This window comes from Cotesia glomerata, linkage group LG3 (genome assembly GCF_020080835.1).
Source record: "Cotesia glomerata isolate CgM1 linkage group LG3, MPM_Cglom_v2.3, whole genome shotgun sequence".
Classification (NCBI taxonomy): Eukaryota; Metazoa; Arthropoda; class Insecta; order Hymenoptera; family Braconidae; genus Cotesia; species Cotesia glomerata.
In genome coordinates this window covers 14,171,047-14,194,908 of record NC_058160.1, presented here as the reverse complement: position 1 = coordinate 14,194,908, position 23,862 = coordinate 14,171,047, and the positions used below count along the sequence as shown (strand labels likewise).

At 35.3% G+C, this 23,862-nt stretch overlaps 2 protein-coding genes across 13 annotated transcripts in view; one reads left to right on the top strand and one right to left on the bottom strand.

The window, feature by feature from the left end:
* LOC123261717 (potassium voltage-gated channel protein Shaker) overlaps nt 1-23,862 on the bottom strand; it is a 1,350,734-nt gene that overhangs the window by 1,242,454 nt on the left and 84,418 nt on the right. The window lies entirely within an intron of this gene.
* On the top strand, nt 12,699-14,133 carry LOC123261723. Its single transcript, XM_044723501.1, has 2 exons — nt 12,699-13,326; nt 13,428-14,133. Exons 1-2 carry the CDS (start codon nt 12,729-12,731, stop codon nt 14,081-14,083), a joined length of 1,254 nt encoding a protein of 417 aa, XP_044579436.1. The 5' UTR covers nt 12,699-12,728; the 3' UTR covers nt 14,084-14,133.

Genomic DNA, 23,862 nt, shown 5'->3' with positions numbered 1-23,862 from the left:
GACCACGTCCAGTGAGGCCATTGCTTCACGTAGTGCCTTGTCTCGTGCATTAGTCTGCTTGCTGCCCCAGTCTACCGCCCAGGAATTGAAGTTCCCTGCTATAGCTACTGGGTAGTATTGCTTTGCGTCTTCGGTCAGTCGATCCAGGAAGTCGATCCAAGAAGTCAGTAAAGTTGGCAATGGAAAGGCTAGATGGTGCATAGCAACTATAAAAACGGATGTCGTTAATAGACGCTGCTACAAAGCCGATGCTATCATTGCTCACTATGCTCTGGAAGGGGAGTTTGCGACAGGACCAGATGACAGCCTTGGTGGTGTTGTCAGTTTCCCAAGGTTGGTTATTCAGGTGTCTGTATGGCTCTGCTATTATTACTAAATCAAGCTCTAATTCACGCACGGTCTGCACGAGCAGATCATGCGCGGCCTCACAGTGATTGAGGTTAAGCTGTAATATCCTCATGTTTGCTTGCTTTTCATTCTATAGAGTGCCTCTTTGTATACCGGGCACCTGTATGTTCCGGCGTGATGGGCAGCATTCTCTGCGCTCTTATTTTCCGCGCATAATACACACTTCGCTGAGTTTTTACAGTCGGCAATCTTGTGTCCTTCTTGGCCGCATCTGATGCATAGCTTGGATCGATCTGTCTTGCTTCTGCACTGGGATCCGTGGTGCCCGAAATGCCAGCATTTGTAACATTGGGTAGGTTTCCTCGTGGCTCTAATTCGGCAGTTGACCCAGCCAATTCGGATTTTACCGCTTCCTTCTAATATCTTCTGAGCTGCTGCAGCCGGTAGTGTCACGACAGCGGTTTGGGTACCTCTGTAGGCTTTGCGGATCTTGATTGTCTCTGGTAGTATTTCGCAGAGCTCCTTGGTTACCGTATGCAGGGCAGCCTGAATATCCTCCTTTGTTGTGGTGTCATCTAGGTCTCGGATCTCGATGTCTTCTTGTGGCCCTTTGCAGATCACTTTGGCCTCCTCCTTAAGAATGTTTGCGATGGTCTGTTGCAGGCCTTGGCCTTTGTCCACGCTCTTCCGCAAAATCGTAATCAGCAAGTCCCCGTTTCTGGTCTTGTTGATCTTGTCCACCGTTGTGCGAACCTGCTCATCAGGGACGTCCTTCTTTATGCGACGCGAAATCTCGGCGTACTTTGCTTTCTCGGCCGGGCGGATGATCAGTGCGTCGGGTCTGATCCATTTGAGCGGTTTTTTGCGCTTAGGCTCCGGCCTGGGCTTCTTTGGAGGCTCCTTTGGGAGCTGTTCTTTGGCTAGTCTCCGTTTCTCTTTCCTTGTGTGGACATCTTTCCAATCAGTCGCGTCTTTTTTTTTGGTGTTCTACTTCATCACGTTTGTCGGAGGACTTGGTTTCAAGTCCTTTCTCTTCGTCAATCGCCCATCTATTCCATCTGGGGAGTTTCGGTCCTTCCTCTTGTTAGACTTGTTGGAAGTATGACCTTCGTCTTTAGCATCAGATTCACCGTCACCATCGCTTCCGGTGTCCATTGATTCTTCGATCTCCACAGTAAGTTGACTGCTCTTCTCCGGCGCAAGACGAGGAGTGAGTCGTCGAGGTGACTGCCATTTTTCGTCCAGTTTTTTAAACCTTCGAACGGCGTTAACTACCCCAGTTGCCTTGGCCTTTACCTCTTTATGGATATTGACCTTTAATTGGACAAACTCATGCAGTTCGCTGGTCAGCTTTTCGAGGCGTTCCAGCGCTTGTGTCCGCTTCATCTCTGCGCTTGCTGTAATCACTGCTTCTTGGGCGTGAGGCCCACTAATACTCCTGTCCTTTTCTTGTTTTTTCGTTTCTTCCATGATTTTGAGTGATACTCCAAAGCAAAAGGTCGTCTCCGAACGCGATGCCTCCGGAAGTGGGGGTGGGTGATCACTCTTACAGCTACCTCCATTGCTATAAGAGCTTTCGGTCATTGAAGAGGGAAGTCTCAACCGCTTTGACCCTGCACCTGCTTCCTTCATCGGCTTCCTCTTGCTCCCGTGGGTGCGGCACGTAGATGCCAGGAGTTACCACGTACACCGCGCTATAAGGATCATTTCGCACATCTCTTTCGAGCAGCGTCACCGTATCCGCTAGCGTACGTGACCCTAGGTCAGATGGTGTGACCAACCCTTCCTGCCGAAAGGGGAGTTTTCGTTTTTTACCGCGAGAGCTATTTTATTTCGCTCTTACCCTCTGCTCCGAAGAACAGCGAGCTTTCTCCGACCCACAAGGATACACGGACGTTGAAATCTTAAAAAAACTAAAAAAAAAAATTTTTTCCAAATACTAATTAGCTCTAGACAATAAAAAACCACGTCGATCGTCACGAGGCTGGTCGAAATCGGTTAATTCGTTCGAGAGATATCGTGAAAGAAAGAAAACCGAAAAAAGTGTTTTTTCGAAATTACTCCGAAAGTTTTGGTTCGATAAATTCAAATCTGAAAATTCTCTATGAGTCTGATAAAACTGCGTCGAATGCCGTTAACCTTGTGAAAATCGGTTGATCCATTCAAAAGTTATTGCGGTTTGAAAATTCCAAAAGTAGTGTTCTATGAAACTTCTATCAGACTTTCGAGCTCGAAGAGCTCAAATGCATAGAAATACTATCCCTTTGAGCTCAGCGAGCTAAAAATATCACATAAATTATATTTTGAGCTCAAAAATCTTAAAAACGTCATAAGTACTATTTTAAGCGCCTAGGTATGGAATTAGCGGGAAGTTGCAGGGATGGCCTTTAGGGTGAACCGTTCTACTAATTTTTTTAATATCTTTTCTCCATATTACCGATCTCTTTTTCAAAAAAAAAAAGTTGAATAAGGTTAATTTTTTAAAAAAAAGTGTCAGTTGAAAATCATACAATGATAATATTGGAATTTTATATTTTTTTTGAATTTTAATACATTAAATTATTTATACCTTCTGGACTACGCACCTCAGAAAAACTATACAGGGATATTTTTGTAAAAAATTTAATTTCTTACAAATTGTTCTCTGACAATTTTTTTATAACTTCAACTGTTTTTTTGATAACAATGAAAAAATATAACAACTTTTGAGGAAATAGGGGTTTCGAGGCCGACACCGATGAGACATGTTCAAATACAAAAAAATATTAGAGGGCTCTTTCGAAAAGTCACTAATATACTACAAATTCTGACTTATTGCAATATAATACTATGAAATAAAACGAAGCTAAATTAATTAAAATAAAAAAAATCATGATTTACATATTATTTAAATGGGAAATATAAATCGATTGGAAGGAACCACTTTAAATTAAAATTTAGGGCTTAAATTTTCAGGGAATTTTTTTTTTTTTGATAAAGGGAACAAAATTTTCTTATATCAGCGAAAAAAAAAATTTCCTTTTAAATGAAGCACCCTAAGAATTATATATGAATCATATACAATTATATATAAATCATATATAAATTATATATAATTATGTATAAATTATATATAATTATTATGGTGGTTAGACTGATTCAAAAAAATCGACTATTTTTTTTTCTTAAATATATCAAAAATATTGTTGGAAATAATGAAAAAAAAATCCTGTGAAAGTTACAGCCTTTAATATTAATATTAAGACGTCCCGCATGGTAAATTTCAATTTCCCGTATGATTAACATGGGAAAGCTTGTTTTTTTGAGTTTAGAATTTTATAACTCTTTAATCGTTTATCAAAAAAGCGAGACTAAATCATTTTCTTGTGTAAAATTGAACGCTTTACAAAAAAGCTTTCTTAGAATTTTTTGATAAACCAACGCGTTTTGAAGTTATTCAACTTTAAAATATAATTTATAATATTTTTTAATTTTTTGACGAAACTATCAAGTTTATCAAAAAATTTTGTCAAATTTTACGAATTTTTTGTATTTTATATTTCTTTTGGTTAAACAGATCCTTTCATTTAACTGTCAAATTTCTAATACTATCGTATCTTAATTTTTCAATAAATTCAAATTATTTTTATTTTCAATTAAAAATTATTTTTATTTTTTTTTCCTTAACCTTGTGACATTAGAGTAGTTTTATCACAATTCGGAAATTTTTTCCTAGATTCACTGATAACAAGTAATAAGTATTGCAATTGTTCTTCATTTTTTGTAAAACACTTATTGTAATGTTCGATCAACGCTACCCCACGTTCCGCTACATCGTTAACTACAGTCAATTTATCAAAAAACTTCACACATTTATTATAACTTTAATCAAGAGGCCAAAAATTCACATCTCTTTCCATAAAATCATACGGTAAATCAAACGCTGTAAAAATGAACATAGAATCTTTTGATACAAAATCACTCATATCTTTCTGCAAAAATCCTTCAATATCTTCTTGTCTTATCTCCAATTTTTTGGCATTCGTATTAAAACCATCTCGATTCTTCAAATTAACAATAATTTGTTCTTTCACTTCATTTTTTACACATCCATCAAATAAAGATATAACGGCTAATTATTCAGATAAATACCATAGGTGATTTTTCATTTTTTCAGTAGTTGCAGTTGATATTGCCAAATTTACTGCTTTGTATCGAATTAATTTCTGCATGAAAATTAAATCATGTTGTGCAGCCAAAGTCGCTGAAGTCGAAGTAAACCACGCTGTTATATAATTTGTGATGATAAACTTGCATATTTCTCGGAGGATATTTATCTCATAAGTTGTGAGTTTAAATTCTTGCCGAAAAATGAATATTTTTAAACAATATTTTGCTTTGGACATCCAACGAGCATGACTCATAGCTCCTGGACTTTTGAACGAAAAATTTTCTTTTGGAACAACTCCTAAGAAAACTGATGACAGCTCCAAAAATTCTCTGTAGTCATTCCTTGGATGATATTTCTGCAAAGACGTTAAAATTCAAAATATTGATTCATAAATTATTATTTTGCATTCGTCGGAAAGAAAAGAAATAATGAATGAATTTAAACCAAAATACAAATAATTTTTGAACCGATAAAGTTGATAAGCTTTATTTCTTCTCAACGATTTTTTAAGATATGCAATAAAACTTAATCACTTAACACAGATCTTACCTGCAAATATTCTCCAATGAATCCTAAAATTTAATCAGTGATGTCTGACAAAGCTCGATCAACAGCGGTATCTTCTATACCCGCTTTGAATTTTGATTTATCAATTTTGTTCCAAAAACCTTTGAATCGATTGAAGATTGGCACAATCGGGCGTGTTTGTTTAGGCCAATATACTTCAAAAACGCTTTTTAAAATAATTTCAAACATGTGGTGATGACATGGCAACCAAATAAGTTCCCAACCTAAAGCTTTCTCTAATTCAAGACCTGCGCCGTGATAAATACCTAAAAAATAAAATTCAAGTGAGATATTGGAATAATGCAAATTGTATTTTAAACTTGTTGTTGCTCACAAAAACTTAAGAAACAAAAAGAATTTTCAGTTTTATGTTAATGATCTTAAAGTATTTTAAGCGAAATTGTGTAAATCTTGCAAATTTATTTCAACGTCATGAGAAAAATTTTGTAATGTTACCTGTGTTAGTAACTGCAGTATCAAAGCACACTTGTAACAGGGTCATTTACCCTGAATCGGTAAAACCGATCACGCATGATAATTATTCGACGCAGCACTGGCGCGTCTCGGTCTTCGGGACCCAATAGCGTTAAGTGGGGGGTGAGTCTGAGGTTTCTTGTCTGATCGCGTAGCTGCGGTGCCATATTAAAGCAAATTTTAAGGGAGTTGGGAAAGAACGGATAGGGGAAAAGGGGGGGGGGACCTACTCAGTGGGAATTTTTCGTTATTGAAAAAATAATCAGACAGCCCAGACTGGGAATCGAACCCAGATCTCTCGGTTACGTGCCAAGGGCTCGACCAGTTAAGCTATCCGAGACAAGTACTGACTACTTTATTCAGTCACGTATATTAGACCCACCGAGCAAACAACGCCACCGTCCATCTTACGGTAAAGAGCCATATTAAAGCAAATTTTAAGGGAGTTGGGAAATTTCCTCAACAAAATAAAATTTGTAGGTTATTTAATACTCCCGAACCTAACAGTGCAGTGCTCAGTTCAACAACATCAGCAGCCAAAAAGTCCAAGAAGGAAGCCAGTTTTGAACAAAGAGTTTCCTCAGCACAAATTTAACCAGGTATTGAGACTTTCACATTTTTGATGAGCCAAGGGGGTAGTATACCCGGCTCATCAATTTCACTACTTCTCATTATTAATTAAATTTTGATAATACGATTGTTTATAATAATTTGCTCAATAATAATTAATTATTTTAATTGATTTAATTCGTTAGCATTGTGAGCATTCCTCTTGGGGGATTTTACACCCGAGGAGTGTTCTAGACCTCTTGGGTTTAGGAGTCATGAGAAATTAAATTATTGATTCGGCCGGTTAATAATTATTAACATCCTAGATTGGTTTAAGTAAATTCATTTTTATTAATAAAATATTAATTAATTTCTGAACACCGAGAAAAATTCCAATCAGCAGCTCACGATCGGGCAAGCGCCGCTTGTATACTCGAGGTCAAAGCTTGCTACGCAGTTACGTACATCGGCGTCCATTTTGAGTGCGCAAATTCCTTTGTGAATTATACTACGCAGTAAATTGTAAAATTAACAACTGGACCATTATTATAAATTATAACAATTGAATTATCATTTATTTATCATTATTTATTGAACTATAATGTTGTTTATTGGGAATTTATTTTATTTATTGAGAAATCGCGACGCAATTCCAGATTGAAATACCCGTGGATAATTTTTCGGAATTTAATTTTACATTGAGGTAATTTATAATTGTTCATTAATTATCTAGTCGAAAATTCCACGCGGTTAATTATTATATTCAAATTAAGGCCTGGGAAATATAATAAATAATTTTAATTTCATCATCTTGGGAAAATTCCTTCGAAATTAATTTAACAAAACAACATTAATTCCGGGAATTTATAATTAGTAAAATTTAATTGATGAAATTTTATGATAATATTTTATATAATTAAGAATTAATAATTAAATTTCGAGTAAAAATTGCAACAAAACGTCCGTCGAATGTTCCGGAATTTTCTTTGTGTTGAGTATTAAACTCGTGGTAATTTTGGAAGAAGTTTAGGCGTCGATTTTAATTCTGAGTTCTTGAGAATTTTATTTTATTAATTGTGGAAATAATTCATAATTCTATTTGCGAGCTAATGACTGAAAAATTTTAGTAAAAATTAATGTTGTAATTATTGGAGTTTAATTTTATGTCAAAAATAAAGTTAAGTAGAGCCAGTGTGTGTGTGTGAGCGGGTTATGTGTGTGAAGATCGTGCGGGATATGTGTGTGTGAGTGTGTACATTCTCTACTTGTTGATGTTTTGCCGAGTAGAGTAGTTCGTACAGTCTAAGAGCGTGAGGGTCCGGTGGTCAGCGCGACGTAGCTAGAAACTGAAGTAAAGCGCTCTTTATGAGGGTACTGTAGGATTAAGAATGTTTGTTAGTTATAAGAAATTTACACATCGCCCTCGTATACGATAGCCTCTGTACGAGGTGCCTTGCTGGCTACTTAAGTTAAGTTGAGTTAGTGGAGTTCGTGGGTTTAGTGCATAGGAATTGACACATCGCCCTTGTATACGATAGCCTCTGTACGAAGTGCTTTGCTGGCTACTTAGGTTAAGTTGAGGCGTCGGTTTTAGCCCGGAATCCTCGGTAGTAATAAGTCGTAGTGTAAGTTCGTCTTAAGTGAGTCAGTGTACGTGCGAGTGAACAAGTTGTTATTTTATTTTGTTGTTAATAAATTTTTTGGTATCGTTGTTAAATAAAAATTTATTCATTTCAGATCACCTTCCTCCACTCTCTCTCCCTGTAGATAAGCTCAGCTCTGGTTCCGGTTCCGGGAACCGCGATTAAAAATCCCGGTGGCGCCCTTTTATTAATTAATTTAGATTCATTTTTTACTTTTATTATTTCAATTAATTTAATTTACGGGGCCAATTGAGCGGAATAAGCACCCGTTTACACACTGCTTTAACATATCGACTAACACCCCACTGATATAGAATCGAATGTACAGCTGTTGCTTGTTCTATTCCAGTGCCAGAATTTATTTTTGGAACTCATAATAATTGTTCTTCACCAGATGATGATAAAACAATAGGCAGCCTATCAACGGTATCAGACCCAACTATATCACTTAAAACTTTCCCGTCCCAATGAACAACGTAATTATCATCCAATTTCAATTGTTCCTTTAGTTCTCTAGCTATACCATCTCTTAGAGATATACGTGCCCGTCGAATAGTACTGTAGCTTAAATTAACATCATTAAGATCATATCCAACAATCTTTAAAGTTGCAGCTATGATATAAGTAGCATTTCTACTGCTTACATTTCCACGATCTAATGCAGCAACAAGTTCAGGTGTCATTATAGACATTTTTGAAGTCACTTTGGGCAGAGATAATTCATCTTCGAAATTTGAAACATGACTTATCGTTGATTGTGATGTTGTTAGTGTACCTTGCCTTGAAGTAGTGTTACTATCTTGGCTTGGAGTGATGGTACTATTGTTAACTAGTTCATCCGAATCTGTAAATTATTAAAACATCGTACTTTTAAAAATTTTCATAGCTCGATATATTCTTGAAAGCTCATGAAGTAAAAAAACATAAAAATAGCAATGCTTTTTTCCCGTGATTTTTTTTTATACTGCTTTTTGACCGCCGCGTCGAAAAACTTTTAACCATACTTTACTGAAAATCACACTTTTTGCAAAAATTAATGAAGTAAAAATAATATAAAGACTTTATGTGTTTGCTTGTCTACTTAATGCGAAAAGTAAAAAATCTCCATATTTTACAATTCTTTTTCTATCATTTTAAAGTCAATAAATTAATCAATCAGCAACTAACATGAAATATTTGTGAAAAACTTGAATTAATACATACTTTCTTCATCTACCACCATCAGTTCTTCATGTGTTAGAGGTTTTTGTGGAAAATTATCAATAAATCCACGCCAACCTGATGATCTCTGGGCTAGCAAAAATTCGTTTCCCTCTTTACTTAAGTTTTGGCTGCTTTCGTGAGCAATATAAAATAACTCCTTCAACTTATTCTTAAAAACAGTTTCATTTTTGATTTGCGTTTTACTCCTCTCTCAGCACAGTCATTCACAACCGATAGTTTTTCGACGAACCGTAATGCAATTTTATAACTTTCATTATCAGCCCATTCAGAAGGATTAATTTGTAAAAATTCGGTTTGTAACTCAACCTTTCAAAAAATTTGATCGATTCTGGGGTTACAAAAAAGTCGATATCGTTATGCACTAAATCGTTTATATTCTTGCTTTGAAAGCGTTTAACGCTAAATTTTTCACTTATATAAACCTGGACGTCTTCCGGAGTAGCACCGATTGGAATTTTTTCTCTTTCGTATGCACCTCAGCAACAATTTTTAATTTTGTTTCTAGTGGAACATCTTCATTAAATAAAGAATAAAAAATTAATTGATTATCTGATTCTTATAATTTACCCAATAATGATTTTCCTTTTTAACTCTTTTTTTTTTGTTTTTCAAACTGGATTTTTTCGTCCAATTTATTATCATTATCATCATCATCATATCTCGTTTTAATATTTACAATAAGACCAATGCGTTTATCTGATCTTTGATTAATCGAGAATTCTTTAGGATTTTCATCGATAACGTCAAATACATTTGACGGTGCAATGTCAAATAATTTTTTTCATAAACATACAAATAAAATACAAATTTATTTTGATTTTTTACAGCCACGTCACTCCAATTTTTGTGTTTGACAAATATGCGTCACTCATCGAACAATTTTTTCAGTTTATCTCGGCATTTTTGCACATCTTGAACAGGAATTTGAGCTTTTTTCCAAAACACAATAATTTCATCAATTACTGCAGCAATACTTTTTGGACAGAAGCATTTAAACTACATGTATGAAAAAAAAAAAAACACTTTCAAAGCTTGCAATTCCGATGGTAATTTATTACCCACTATTTGGACGTCAACATCGCCAATTAAAAAAATGTTTTGACGTAAACGAGAAAACTCCATATTTTTCTGATTACTTCGAAATGAAATGGATAAAATTTATAGATTAAATCAAATAACGAAAAAGCATTAGCATTAGTAAACATTTGTATATGATTTTGATAAAGTTGAGATAATTAATATAGGTTATGGGCATTTCACAATCCGCTAACTTATTAATTAAATATTGAGTATATATTGTGTGAATAAATTTCTAGTGCATATTAATAATATTTCCGCGTTTTAATTGAGATATCCAGACCAAAACTTGATCCTTAGTTTTTCCGCAATTACATCTCTTTTCATGTCTCAAATGCAATAATTCTAATAAAGACATTTAACTTAGTTAAGCAAAAAAATGTTCTTTAACAATATTATTTCTGAATATGGCACTCAATCAGTTTTTTTTATGAAGAGGATTCATAGGTGGCGCAAACTATAATTTCTCGAAGACGTTTAGAGTAATTTAAAAATAGACTTGGACCTTCGCAAGAATTAAAAATGTAAAAAGCAATTCTGAGAAGCTAACCTAGTTAACTTGTATTTCTATATTTTTTGTTGTTTTTCAATTTCCTTTGTTTTTGAAAAAAATTAATTTTCTCGGTAGTTAACATGTTCAACTTTTGGTTCTATACTTTTTTCTTGTTTTTTGAGGATTCCCAGAAATTTTTGGACCGCTGTTATAAAAAATGAGATTAAAGAAAAAATTTTTTCTTTTTCAATTGAAAAAAAAAAAATAGAAATCGAAAAAACACCTTTCTGAAAATTTCAGGATATTTGTAGAAAATTGCAAAGTTTTATATGAAAGAGAGAAAAAAGAAATTAAAAATGATAATCACCGAGAAATTCGAAGTTTTTTCAGAAAATCTAAAAAATAACGATTAAAATAGGTTTGAATAATTTTTTTATAACTTTTCTTTTGGTTGGGTAAAAAAATTTGAAAAAATTATAAGAGACGTTTTCGATAGGGTAGAAAAGGATGGTAAACTTTTAGCAAAATCAAAAGGAATCAGAGTCAAAAGTGGTCGATTTGGCGTGGAATGCCCCGTATATATCTAATATATAAAATTCTCGTGTCACAGTTTTCGTTGCCATACTCCTCCGAAACGGCTTGACCGATTTTGATGAAATTTTTTGTGCTTATCCGGAATCTATAAGAATCGGCCAACATCTATTTTTCATCCCCCTAAATGTTAGAGGTAGTCCACCCCTCAATTTTTTTTTTATTTTTTAGACAAAATTTTTAATTTCTATTTTTTTATGATACAACATACAAAAATAAATACAATCTTCAATTTTCACCCTACTACGATCAATCCTTATTTTTTAATAGCCATTTTAGTAATTTAATCATTTTCCCTCTCCGGTCTAAAACTGATCAATCGTCATTTAAGTAGTTATCCCCACCAGATGTCTACAGGTGTCACTTCTGACCCAGTAAACAGCACGGAGTAGGGATGAGAACGAAGCCGGTCTCCTTTCTTTCTCACTCCCTACACAGTTGTCGGCCATCATTATTGTTTATGCATCAAGTGTAGTAGTAACGTTGACAATTATTATTTTGCTATCTAAGTGTAACTCTCATATTAACTTTTAATCATTCCTATTTTATCAATAATAATTAAATTATCAATTTTGAGTGTCTTTTGCACGATTAGTTAATCAAGTGATTTTATAACCTCAAAAGTACTCAACACGTGACACGAGCTTCCAATAACAACGGATTTTGTGTTGTAAGTATACTTTTTTTTATTTATATCGAAAATGTTGTCGATCTTATAAAAATGTAATTTTAATTTAATTTTATTAAAAAAATGTAATTGAACAATTAAGATTTTCATAGTTTCCAAAAAATCAATCATTATGAATCTTTATTTTGAAATGTCAATGGAAATATTGGTTGTATGAAAAAATTATAAGAGACAATGTTTTCATAAAATTTAATTTTTTACTTTTGTTTGAAAAATTTTTCCATAAAATTTATATTTTTGTTATAATTTCATAAATTAAAACTAATCATTTCAAAACTGCGGCAAAAATCCTGGCCCTAATTATACTTTTAACATTTTTCATCATTAAATAATTTCATTAATTCTATTTATGTATGTTTTGTACAGTGAGCAATGCCAAGAAAACGCAAAGGGGCTGATTTGAGCCGCAGTACAAGCAAAGCTCGATACTTGCGAAATAGCAGATCCGAAAGAACAGAAGAACAAATCCAGCAACAAAATACTGATGCACGTGTCAGAATGGCGCAATTGCATCAAGAAGAGCCAGAAGATACACGAGCTGAACGCAATGAAGTCAGAAGATTAGAACAACGACAATCACGCCGTTTTACAGTCAATAGACGAAGAACAAATGACCAACAACGACAACAGGTACATCGAGCATTTATATCTGATTCATTCCTGCGTCTAGCATTCCAGTATGAGCCCGATATTGAATATTATGCTCATTCAAAAGTGGTAATTGGTGCTATGGACAAGGAATGTCCGCATTGTCATGCTCTGAAATTCAAAAATGAGCCAGCTGGGATGTGTTGCGCGTCAGGAAAAGTGCAACTAGCTGAAATTGAAACACCACCTGAACCATTGAATGGCTTACTTATCGGCACGGATCCAGATTCTAACGTGTTCCTGAATTCAATTCGAAGATTCAATTCATGCTTTCAAATGACATCGTTCGGAGCAACAGAAATAGTTCGAAATACTAATGCAAATGGTCAACAATTCAATTCTACATTCAAAATCAGAGGCCAAGTTTATCATAAAATGGGCTCACTGCTGCCAATGCCAAACGAACCACATAAATTCTTACAAATCTACTTTATGGGCGGCGAGGATTCCGGAAGCGCACTTGCCAATCGCGTGAATGCACGTTGTGATTATAATAACCTTGATTCACTTTATGCCAGGCGCATCGTCAGCGAGCTAGATGCTCTTTTTAACGAGCACAACGAGTTGTTGAAAATATTCAAATCACATATGCACCAATTACAAAGCGATAATCACGCTATCGTCATTAATCCTGATAAAACACCAGCTGGAGAGCATATTCGTAGATTCAATGCACCCGTTGTTGATGATGTTGCTGGAATCATGGTTGGCGATTGTACAGCTGCACGAGAAATTGTGATTCGTAGAAGAAATAATAATCTTCAGTTCATTGCTGACACACATCGTTCATATGACGCTCTCCAATATCCGCTAATATTCTGGAAGGGACAAGACGGATATTGCATAAACATAAAACAACGAGATCCCGTATCAGGTACTTCATTGATTATTAAATTGATCATTAATCATTTAACAAAACAATTAAATTATTGAACGTAATAAATTTAAATTAATTGTTATGAACAAATATTACAGGAGCTGAAACGAACAAGAACGTTAGCTCGAAGGATTATTATGCGTACCGATTGATGATTAGACGTGGCCTGGACAACGTCATTTTACGATGTCGTGAGCTTTGTCAACAATTCATGGTCGACATGTACGCGAAGATTGAGAGCGAACGACTACGATACTTACGATATAATCAACAAAAGCTGCGCGCGGAAGAGTACATTCATTTGCGAGACGCTATCAACAACAACGCCGACATCGCCGAAATTGGTAACCATGTCATTTTACCATCATCGTACGTAGGCAGTCCACGTCATATGCAAGAATATATACAGGATGCTCTGACTTTCGTGCGCGAATATGGACGACCATGTTTATTTATCACGTTCACATGTAATCCAAAATGGCCAGAGATTACATCTTTGCTACTGCCTGGCCAAAATGCAATACATCGCCATGACATTACAGCACGTGTGTTCAGACAAAAGTTGAAGTCTTTAATAAGTTTCATTACTAAATCACATGTATTTGGTCCCACACGTTGCTGGATGTATTCGGTTGAGTGGCAAAAGCGAGGATTACCTCATGCACACATTTTGGTTTGGTTCATCGACAAAATCCGTCCTGAAGAAATCGATAGTATCATTTCTGCGGAAATTCCAGATCCATCCACTGACTAACTGCTGTTTGATATTGTTACAACAAACATGATTCATGGTCCATGTGGTACTCTTAATAGTTCATCGCCTTGCATAGCTGATGGAAAATGTACTAAAAATTTCCCTAAAGATTTTGCCAATGATACGGTCACAAATGTCGACGTATACCCAATATATCGTCGAAGAAATCATGAAAATGGCGGACAATCATTTATTAAAAATATCATCAACACAGACATTGATATTGACAATCGTTGGGTGGTGCCATATTCGCCTCTGCTGAGCAAGACATATAATGCTCATATTAATGTTGAGTTCTGCAGTTCTGTGAAGAGCATCAAATACATTTGCAAGTATGTCCATAAAGGCAGTGATATGGCTGTGTTTAGAGTGGAAAATACTAATGTGAATGCTCCTCCAGTGAATAAAAACGATGAAATAACGCTCTACAAAATTGGTCGGTACATCAGCTCCAATGAAGCTGCTTGGCGTATCTTTGGTTTTCCAATTCATGAACGGGATCCAGCAGTTGTTCAGTTAGCCATCCATCTTGAAAACGGTCAGCGTGTATTTTTCACGAACGAGACAGCGATTGATCGTGCAATAAATCCACCTAAAACTACACTCACTGCATTTTTTGAATTGTGTAATCGTGCGGATAATTTTGGTGCCTTTGCACGAACATTACTCTATTCACAAGTACCACGCTATTTCACATGGACTCAAACAAAAACATGGATGCCTCGCAAGCAAGGCTCACCAGTTGCTGCATGTCTCAATTTATTTAAATCAAACGCCCTGGGGTGATTATTTACAGTCAATCCAAGACACACGGAGTGCTTTTATCTTCGACTGTTGTTGGTTAATGTTACTGGCCCATTATCATTTCAAGATATACGTAAAGTGAATGGGCAACAATATCCAACGTATAAAGATGCATGCCTTGCACTCGGCTTGCTGGAAGACGACAACCAGTGGGAATTCATGCTTGCTGAAGCTGCATTGAACTGTACAGCAATACAAATTCGTTTACTATTCGCTATAGTGTTGACTACATGTTTCCCAGCCCGAGCACATATATTATGGGAAAATCAAAAAGATTCAATGACTGATGATATATTGCATCAACATCGTATACGGTGCCACGATCCAACCATAACATTCAGCGACGAAATGTACAATGAAGCATTGATTGCTATTGAGGATCTTTGCATTGTCATTGCCAACTTACCATTTAGTAATTTCGGTATGAATTCGCCAAATCGAACTGCATCTGATTTAATGAATACTGAAATGAATCGTGAACTGCAGTACAGTACTGTAGAAATGGCAGCGATTGTTGCCCGCAATGTCCCACTAATGAATGAGGAACAAAGAACCATTTATGATCGCATTATGCTCGCAGTTTCAGCTGGACAAGGTGGGTTCTACTTTTTGGATGCACCGAGTGGAACTGGCAAAACATTCGTTATTTCGCTAATTCTTGCTGAAATACGATCAAATAATGGCATCGCATTGGCCGTTGCATCATCGGGCATTGCAGCAACTTTATTGGATGGAGGTAGAACAGCTCATTCAGTATTTAAGCTGCCACTAAATATTCAGAATAACCCTGACGCAGTATGCAACATTAAGAAACAATCGTCCATGGCCACTGTGCTGAAACGGTGTAAAATTATCATTTGGGATGAATGTACTATGGCACACAAACATTCACTTGAGGCGTTGAACAGGACATTGAAAGATATTAAAAACAGTGACAAACTATTTGGCGGAACTCTGTTGGTCCTTTCAGGTGATTTCAGACAAACACTTCCAGTCATTCCACGTTCAACATACGCTGATGAGATCAACGCTTGCTTAAAATCATCTCCATTGTGGCGTAATGTTGAAAAATTACAGCTAAAAATAAATATGCGCGTTCAAATGCTTCAAGATCCATCCGCTGAAACATTTTCAAAACAACTCTTAGATATCGGTAATGGAAAAGTTGCTATAGATGAAACTGGATACGTAAAATTACCGACCGATTTCTGCACAATCGCTGATTCGCAAGATACTCTCATTGAACAAATATTTCCCGATGTACACACACAGTACATAAATCATGAGTGGCTTGCAGAAAGAGCGATTTGACCGGCAAAAAATGTAGACGTTGACAATTTAAATCTGAAGATACAAATGTTGTTGCCAGGGAACTTGGTATCATATAAATCTATTGATACAGTTTGCGACGACAGCAAAGCAGTAAATTTTCCCACAGAGTTTTTGAACTCACTGGATTTGCCAGGCATGCCACCGCATAATTTACAATTAAAGGTTGGATCTCCAATTATCTTGCTTCGTAATTTGAACCCGCCCCGGCTGTGCAACGGTACGCGATTAGTCTTTCAAAAATTAATGAAAAACGTGATTGAAGCCAGGATTTTAAATGGCAAGTTCAGAGGTGAAAATATACTCATACCACGGATTCCTATTATACCTACAGATGTGCCAATTCAATTCAAACGTATTCAGTTTCCGATTAGATTGGCATTTGCAATGACTATCAACAAATCCCAAGGTCAAACGATGTCTGTTTGTTGATTAGATTTGAGAACACCATGTTTTTCACACGGACAATTATACGTGGCATGCTCTCGAGTGGGAAACCATCCAGTTTGTTTGTGTTAGCTAAAGATGGACTAATAAAAAATATTGTTCACGCTATAGCATTAAGAGATTGATATTGTTTAATAGTGTTACTGTCGTAATTGTTTAATTAATGATATATAATTTTAAGGAATAAATTATAATAACTTAAAAATAATGTTTGCCTTTTGTTATTTTTATATTCCCTCATCGTTCACAGCGCTCCATGCCTATTTCACGTATATACCACATTCTTACATACGTACAATATACACATTCTAACATACATACATACTTACAATAAGTAAGCTATTTTTTGTCTACACTAGAAATTACTAGGAAATTATTTATATGGCAAAACAACGTTTGCCGGGTCAGCTAGTATATATATATATATATATATATATTTATTAGGATTCTTCTAACCCGTTATCACCTATTCGGTCATTTTCATGCTAGTATAAATCTAATTTCAAGTGGATGGAAATTTCCATCTTCACTAACAATTTGAGACAATTCGTTTTCGGATAGTTAGGTCGATGGGCAACCATCGAACTTGAACACTAGTTAGCTGGTGAATGCTAGTATCTGTTCGACTATATGTTAAGTATTAACGATGGAAAGCTACTGAGAATAAAGGGCAACTTTGAAAAAATCCATGAAAAATTAACCAAGCCAGGAATCGAACCTGGATCTCCCCGATTACATGTCAGGATGCTTTACCAGTTAAGCTACCGGGTCATTCTCCACTTACTTTCTCTCAGTATACACTTAACTCTCAGTAGTTGTCAATACTACGCGACCTCCTCCCTTTAAACTCCATACTACGATAGAAACTGTCGTACTTCTGTTTCCATTTTCTAGGCGCTTTTATATTTTAAACTTTTTGTTAATTTCATCAACCGAGATTTTATTATAATTCTTCTAACCCGTTATCACCTATTCGGTCATTTTCATGCTAGTATAAATCTAATTTCAAGTGGATGGAAATTTCCATTTTCACTAACAATTTATTTTCAGTAGCTTTATTCTCAGTAGCTTTCCATCGTTAATACTAAACATATAGTCGAACAGATACTAGCATTCACCAGCTAACTAGTGTTCAAGTTCGATGGTTGCTCATCGACCTAACTATCCGAAGACGAATTGTCTCAAATTGTTAGTGAGGATGGAATTTCCATCCACTCGAAATTAGATTTATACTAGCATGAAAATGACTGAATAGGTGATAACGGGTTAGAAGAATTATAATAAAATCACGGTTGATAAAATTAATAAAAAGTTTAATATATATTAGGGTAGTCGTAAAAAATTAAATTTTTTGCGACCTCCCTAAAAACCTTTTTTTGATGAAAAAACACCGGGAAAATTTTTTTTTTTAACTTCCCACTAAGAAAAAGTGATCGTCTGTATGTATGTGTGTAGGTTTTTTTTTTTTTTTTTGTTTATAGAAAAGCGAAAAAAATCTTCTAAAGACACCACTATCATTGACAGATGATGGTCGGTAGTGTGGGATTCTAATCCACTAACAAAAACTCCTCTCTCCTTCCCCGTAGATAGTACGGAGACGACTGGATCGGAACCGCGTTAGCATTACTTCAATCCAGTCCATGTTACGTCTCACGACGCCTATACCTGGTTACTGGTCCCTTTCTGCGATTTTTTCTCTTAGAAGGCGCTGCGCGTAGGTTTTGACAGCTGACCAGTTATTTTTTTTTCTAAGCATGCAGGCTATCAAGCTTTTGGCCGTGAGTGTAGTGTCTATAATTTCTCTGGTGCTGCTTCTGTTGTCCTTCCACCGTACACACTCGAAGAAAGTGTCTTCGGCGTCGTCGATTTGGTCCGGGAAGTATTTGCACGTCAGCGTGTGGTGCAGCCCCATCTTAAAGAAATAGGCGTTGAACCGTTCGTGTCTTGTCAATAGCTGTGTGAGGAAGAAGTCCGTGTCCCCGTGCTTCCAAGAAAGCCAGACGTTGATGTTTGGGATCAGGTGCACCATCTATCTGCCCGTCTCTCCCGATGTCCATCGGTCTTGCCACTCTTCCTGCGTTTCCGCCTTTATCCTCGTTCTTGCGTCCTTTATGTTTTTGTCACTGTTTTTAGCGTCATAGAGTTTTGCTCTCTCGAACGCTAGAAGGTTAATAGGCGTCGATCCCGCAATGACTAATACAGCCGCTTCGGAAACCGTGCGGTAGACGCAGGCAACTCTAAAAGTGCCTTGCCGCTGCACTGCTGCCATTTTTTGCCGGTAAGTCTTCTGTTTTAATATTTCCACCCATATCTCCGCTCTATAAAGCAGTACCGAATAGACCGCTTCCAGAAGGACTCTTCTTTTTTTGGTTTTTGGTCCCATAGTGTTATTCATATATTCTTGCTAGGCTAGACACTGTCTTGCTGGCTTTCCTGCATGCACTGTCAAGGTGTTCGCGAAAAGATAGTTTTTCGTCTATCATTACCTCTAGATAGCGTAGCGTCGTTGGTTGTTCGTCAGTGTTATTCGTCAGTGACGTCAGTGTTGTTCTTCCCGCGTCCACAGCGAATGGTTTTGGGAACCATTTCTGACGTGTCAGAACAACCATCTTGGTTTTATGCTTGGTGAGTTTTAGGTGGTGTTTATCAAGCCAAATCTCGACGGCGTCAATGGTTTCCCGAACAAGTAGTTCGGCCCCTTATACACTGTCTACTATTATCGTGGCCACAACGTCGTCTGTAAAGCCCGTTAGTTCTACTTGCTTTGGCAACGGGATTTCAGGGAGCTCGTCGTAGCTTGCCTTCCACAGATCGGGCCCCATTATTGAGCCTTGTGGTACGCCGTTATGGCGTATTCTTGTGGGCCGTCCGTAGTTTCCGCTTTTAGCATTCTTTCGTAAAGATAGCTGTCGACTAATGCCAGATTCTCTGGCTCCGCGTCAAAATTGTGCTCCAGAGCGTCTAAAATGTCTTCCAAATTTGCGCTTTTAAAGGAGCTTTTTGACGTCTAGCGTGAGGAGAAAACATACTTTACGAGCTTTGAGGCTACCAGACCATGCTTGCGTTGCTGTCTTTATGACTTTCTCGATCACTCCGACTGTCGAACGACCTTTCCGGAAGCCATGCTGGTTGGTGGAAAAACCTCCAGCACGATCGATGTCGTTTCGAATTCTCCCTTGTATGAGCTTCTCTAGCAGTTTTCCAGCAATGTCTAGCATACAGAGTGGTCTAAACGACGAAGGTGTTACAGAGTTTCCCTTACCTTTGTCTAAGAGAACCAATCTCTGCCGCTTCCAGACCGCGGGAAACGTGCCACAGTAGCCAAGCATGCGTTGTAGGTGTTCAGGAGTATGTCTGGGTATTCCAGGGCTACAATCTTGATTACCGATGCCGGGATTGTAACGTCCACGTTTTCAAATAAAACTATCAAATTAATCCCCGGCTCGAAATTTGCTCGCCGGAGTCCAGGGTCATAAACGGGGATCACATTAAAAATAACAAAATATAAACAAAACTCTTTATTTTAAATAAATCAAAGAAAAAGAAAACCTCTTTATTGGCCTGATCAGGTTAATAAACAAATATAAACAATATAAGTAAATTAACCAATATAAACAATACATTAGAATACTCTTTTCACACATATTCCCGGTTCAAAATCAGTAAACAATATAAGCAAGATGAACAAATTAAACAGTGTAAGGGTGATTCTCTGTAAGGACGTTTTAAATCTGTACAAAATTGTCCGACCAAATTATTTTTGATTTTATTAGAAAAAAAATTAACAAGAGCTACAAAACTATCAGCTTAATCATAATAAATAAACAGCCGATTCAATTTTTGTTTTTTCGATATTTGTGTATCTTTTGCCATATAACATCACAGGGGACTGTTTGCCAGAGGAATGTTTTTTTTTATCAAATTGAGAAAAGTCGAGCAAACTATTTCAATGCATTCAACTTCCCGGGAAAAAAAGTTTAGATCTGCTCTGATCAAATCAGATCTGAGCAGATCTGCATTTTGGCCAGATCTGTCCAGATCAAATTTGATCTGATTAGATCAAATCTGATCTGTTCAGATCTGGTTCGATTGGAACAAAATTAATTTATAAAAAAGTTTATGAAATAAAAATAATAGTAAAATTTATTTTATTTCTATTTGCAAATTAGAAATTATGTATTTTATATCAATTTTCTGTGATTTAAAGTTGAATTATCGTTGAAAATCAATTTGAGATATTGGGGATTCGAACCTGGGTCCTCCTGCATGTCAGTCTCAGAGCGTACCATTCAGCTACTAGTAGTAATTGACTGATTTACTCTTCAGATAATAGTGTAGGCGCTGTATTATCTTTTCGTAAAATTTTGAGGTCGGTGTATAAAATATGATAACTTTATGAATTTGACCCGCTAAAACCGAATATCGCAGTCACTTTTGCGAAATTCCGGGCCATCTATTGTTTATAGCCATTTGTTTCAGCAATTATTTGAAAAATAATTTTTTTTGAGATAGGATATTTTTTTTCAATATTTTAGGCAATTTTAAAATGAAAATTACTCTTTTAAAATTTGCCGTAAGTTGATAGTTTCTGAGTTATAAATTTTTTTAAATTAAAAATTCTTGATCTTCAATATTTTTGATGATTAATTACAAATAAATAAATTACTTAACACCAGGTTTCATACGCGAGATTGTAAAGAAAAAAAGACCATTCGGCAGCCGAAATGAAAGTAAATTTCATGATGAATAAAAAAAAATTTCTAATCAAGGTTGCATTGAGTATGAAAACAAAAATCAAAGAAAAAAAAAAGAATGAATCGACTAGCTGTTTTAATGTATTGTTAAACTGTATATGAATGCTGACACATGAAATCATTTCCGAAACGAATGCAAAAGTAAAATTTCATTTTTGGGAGGGTCATTCTTAACGCAAAAAATCAATAGATATATGAATTAAAGCTTATTTAATAAGCTTTCAGATGCATTAAACATAAATTTATTAGGATATTGTGTTCAATAGTATTTACATGGAAAAACAGTAAAAAAATGGGAATTTTTGAAATTTTTCAAAAATTTCAAATTGCTCTCATTTCTAAAATAACCGGCCGATTTGGCTCATCTTAGAACTTAACCTCAGAAACCGGTCAAAAAATAAGTATGTTAAATTTTATCGCGAACCGATTAGAATTGCGGAAGTTAGAGTAGAGACATAGCCCTTTATATCGTATATATATATATATATATATATATATATATATATATATATATATATATATATATATATATATGCATATATAAACTTTTGAACCATATGTATTTTCTGAATCAGTTCGACGAGCTGAGTGAGGAAATAGCAAAATTTTCCAAAAGTTGCGTCATGAGAACCAATACAATATTTAGATTTCTATGAAATCTACTAAAAAGGGGAAAGGAGGAAGTAAATAATGCTTGTGATGGAACGTTTGACAGGTCAATGACCTTCTGAGATCTACCTGAGAGGTAAGACTGGAACTAAAGGATAGTTTCAATAGAAAAACCAAGTTCAAACATCGTGATTAAAAGCATTTTTGGATTTAGATAATCAAATGCCTTGGTGAAGTCAAATAAAATAAGAAATGTAAAGTCATCATTGTCGATAACATGCCGAATCTCATCAGTTAATCTCAGTAGAGCAGCTTGTGTACTTTGATTTTTCCGAAACCCAGATTGATAATCATCCAGCAGATTATTTATTTCCAGGTACATAACTATTTGATTTGCAATAATACGCTCAAATACCTTGGCTGCATGTGAAAGATTCGCTATCGGCCGCGTGCCAGATAAAGATTTTGGTGGTGTAACTTTATTTAGTGGAATGATGAAAACAGACTTCCATGCTTCAGGAAAAATGCTAGTCTCCAGTGAGGGATTGAAAATAGCAGTCATGAACAATGAGATCTGTGCAAGATGATCTCTCAGCTATTTCAAGTCCAATCCATCTGGGCTTTTCCCAGCAGATTTAGAAATAGTGAGATGCAGACTTTTTGTGACATCAACAATGTCAATTTTAGACCAGTGAAACTCGCAGTCTACGTTTTTAGTAGATTTCATAGAAATCTGAATATTGTATTGGTTCTCATGACGCAACTTTTGGAAAATTTTGCTATTTCCTCACTCAGGTCGTCGAACTGATTCAGAAAATACATATGGTTCAGAAGTTTTTATATGTATGTATGTATATATATATATATATATATATATATATATATATATATATATATATATACATATATATATATATATATATATATATATATATACGATATAACGGGCTATGTCTCTACTCTAACTTCCGCAATTCTAATCGGATCTCAATAAAATTTAACATACTTATTTTTTTTAACGGTTTCTGAGGTTAAGTTCTAAGATTAGCCAAATCGGCTGGTTATTTTAGAAATGAGAGCAATTTGAAATTTTTGAAAAATTTCAAAATTCCCATTTTTTACTCTTTTTCCATGTAAATGCTATTGAACACAATATCCTAATAAATTTATGTTTAATGCATCTGAAAGCTTATAAAATAAGCTTTAATTCATATATCTATCGATTTTTGCGTTAAGAATGACCCTCCCAAAATGAAATTTTAGTAGATTTCATAGAAATCTAAATATTGTATTGGTTCTCATGACGCAACTTTTGGAAAATTTTGCTATTTCCTCACTCAGCTCGTCGAACTAATTCAGAAAATACATATGGTTCAAAAGTTTATATATGTATGTATATGTATATATATATATATATATATATATATATATATATATATCTGCTATATATATATATACACGATATAACGGGCTATGTCTCTACTCTAACTTCCGCAATTCTAATCGGATCTCAATAAAATTTAACATACTTATTTTTTGACCGGTTTTTGAGGTTAAGTTCTAAGATGAGCCAAATCGGCCGGTTATTTTAGAAATGAGAGCAATTTGAAATTTTTGAAAAATTTCAAAAATTCCCATTTTTTTACTGTTTTTCCATGTAAATACTATTAAACACAATATCCTAATAAATTTATGTTTAATGCATCTGAAAGCTTATTAAATAAGCTTTAATTCATATATCTATTGATTTTTTGCGTTAAGAATGACCCTCCCAAAAATGAAATTTTTGTAGATTTCATAGAAATCTAAATATTGTATTGGTTCTCATGACGCAAC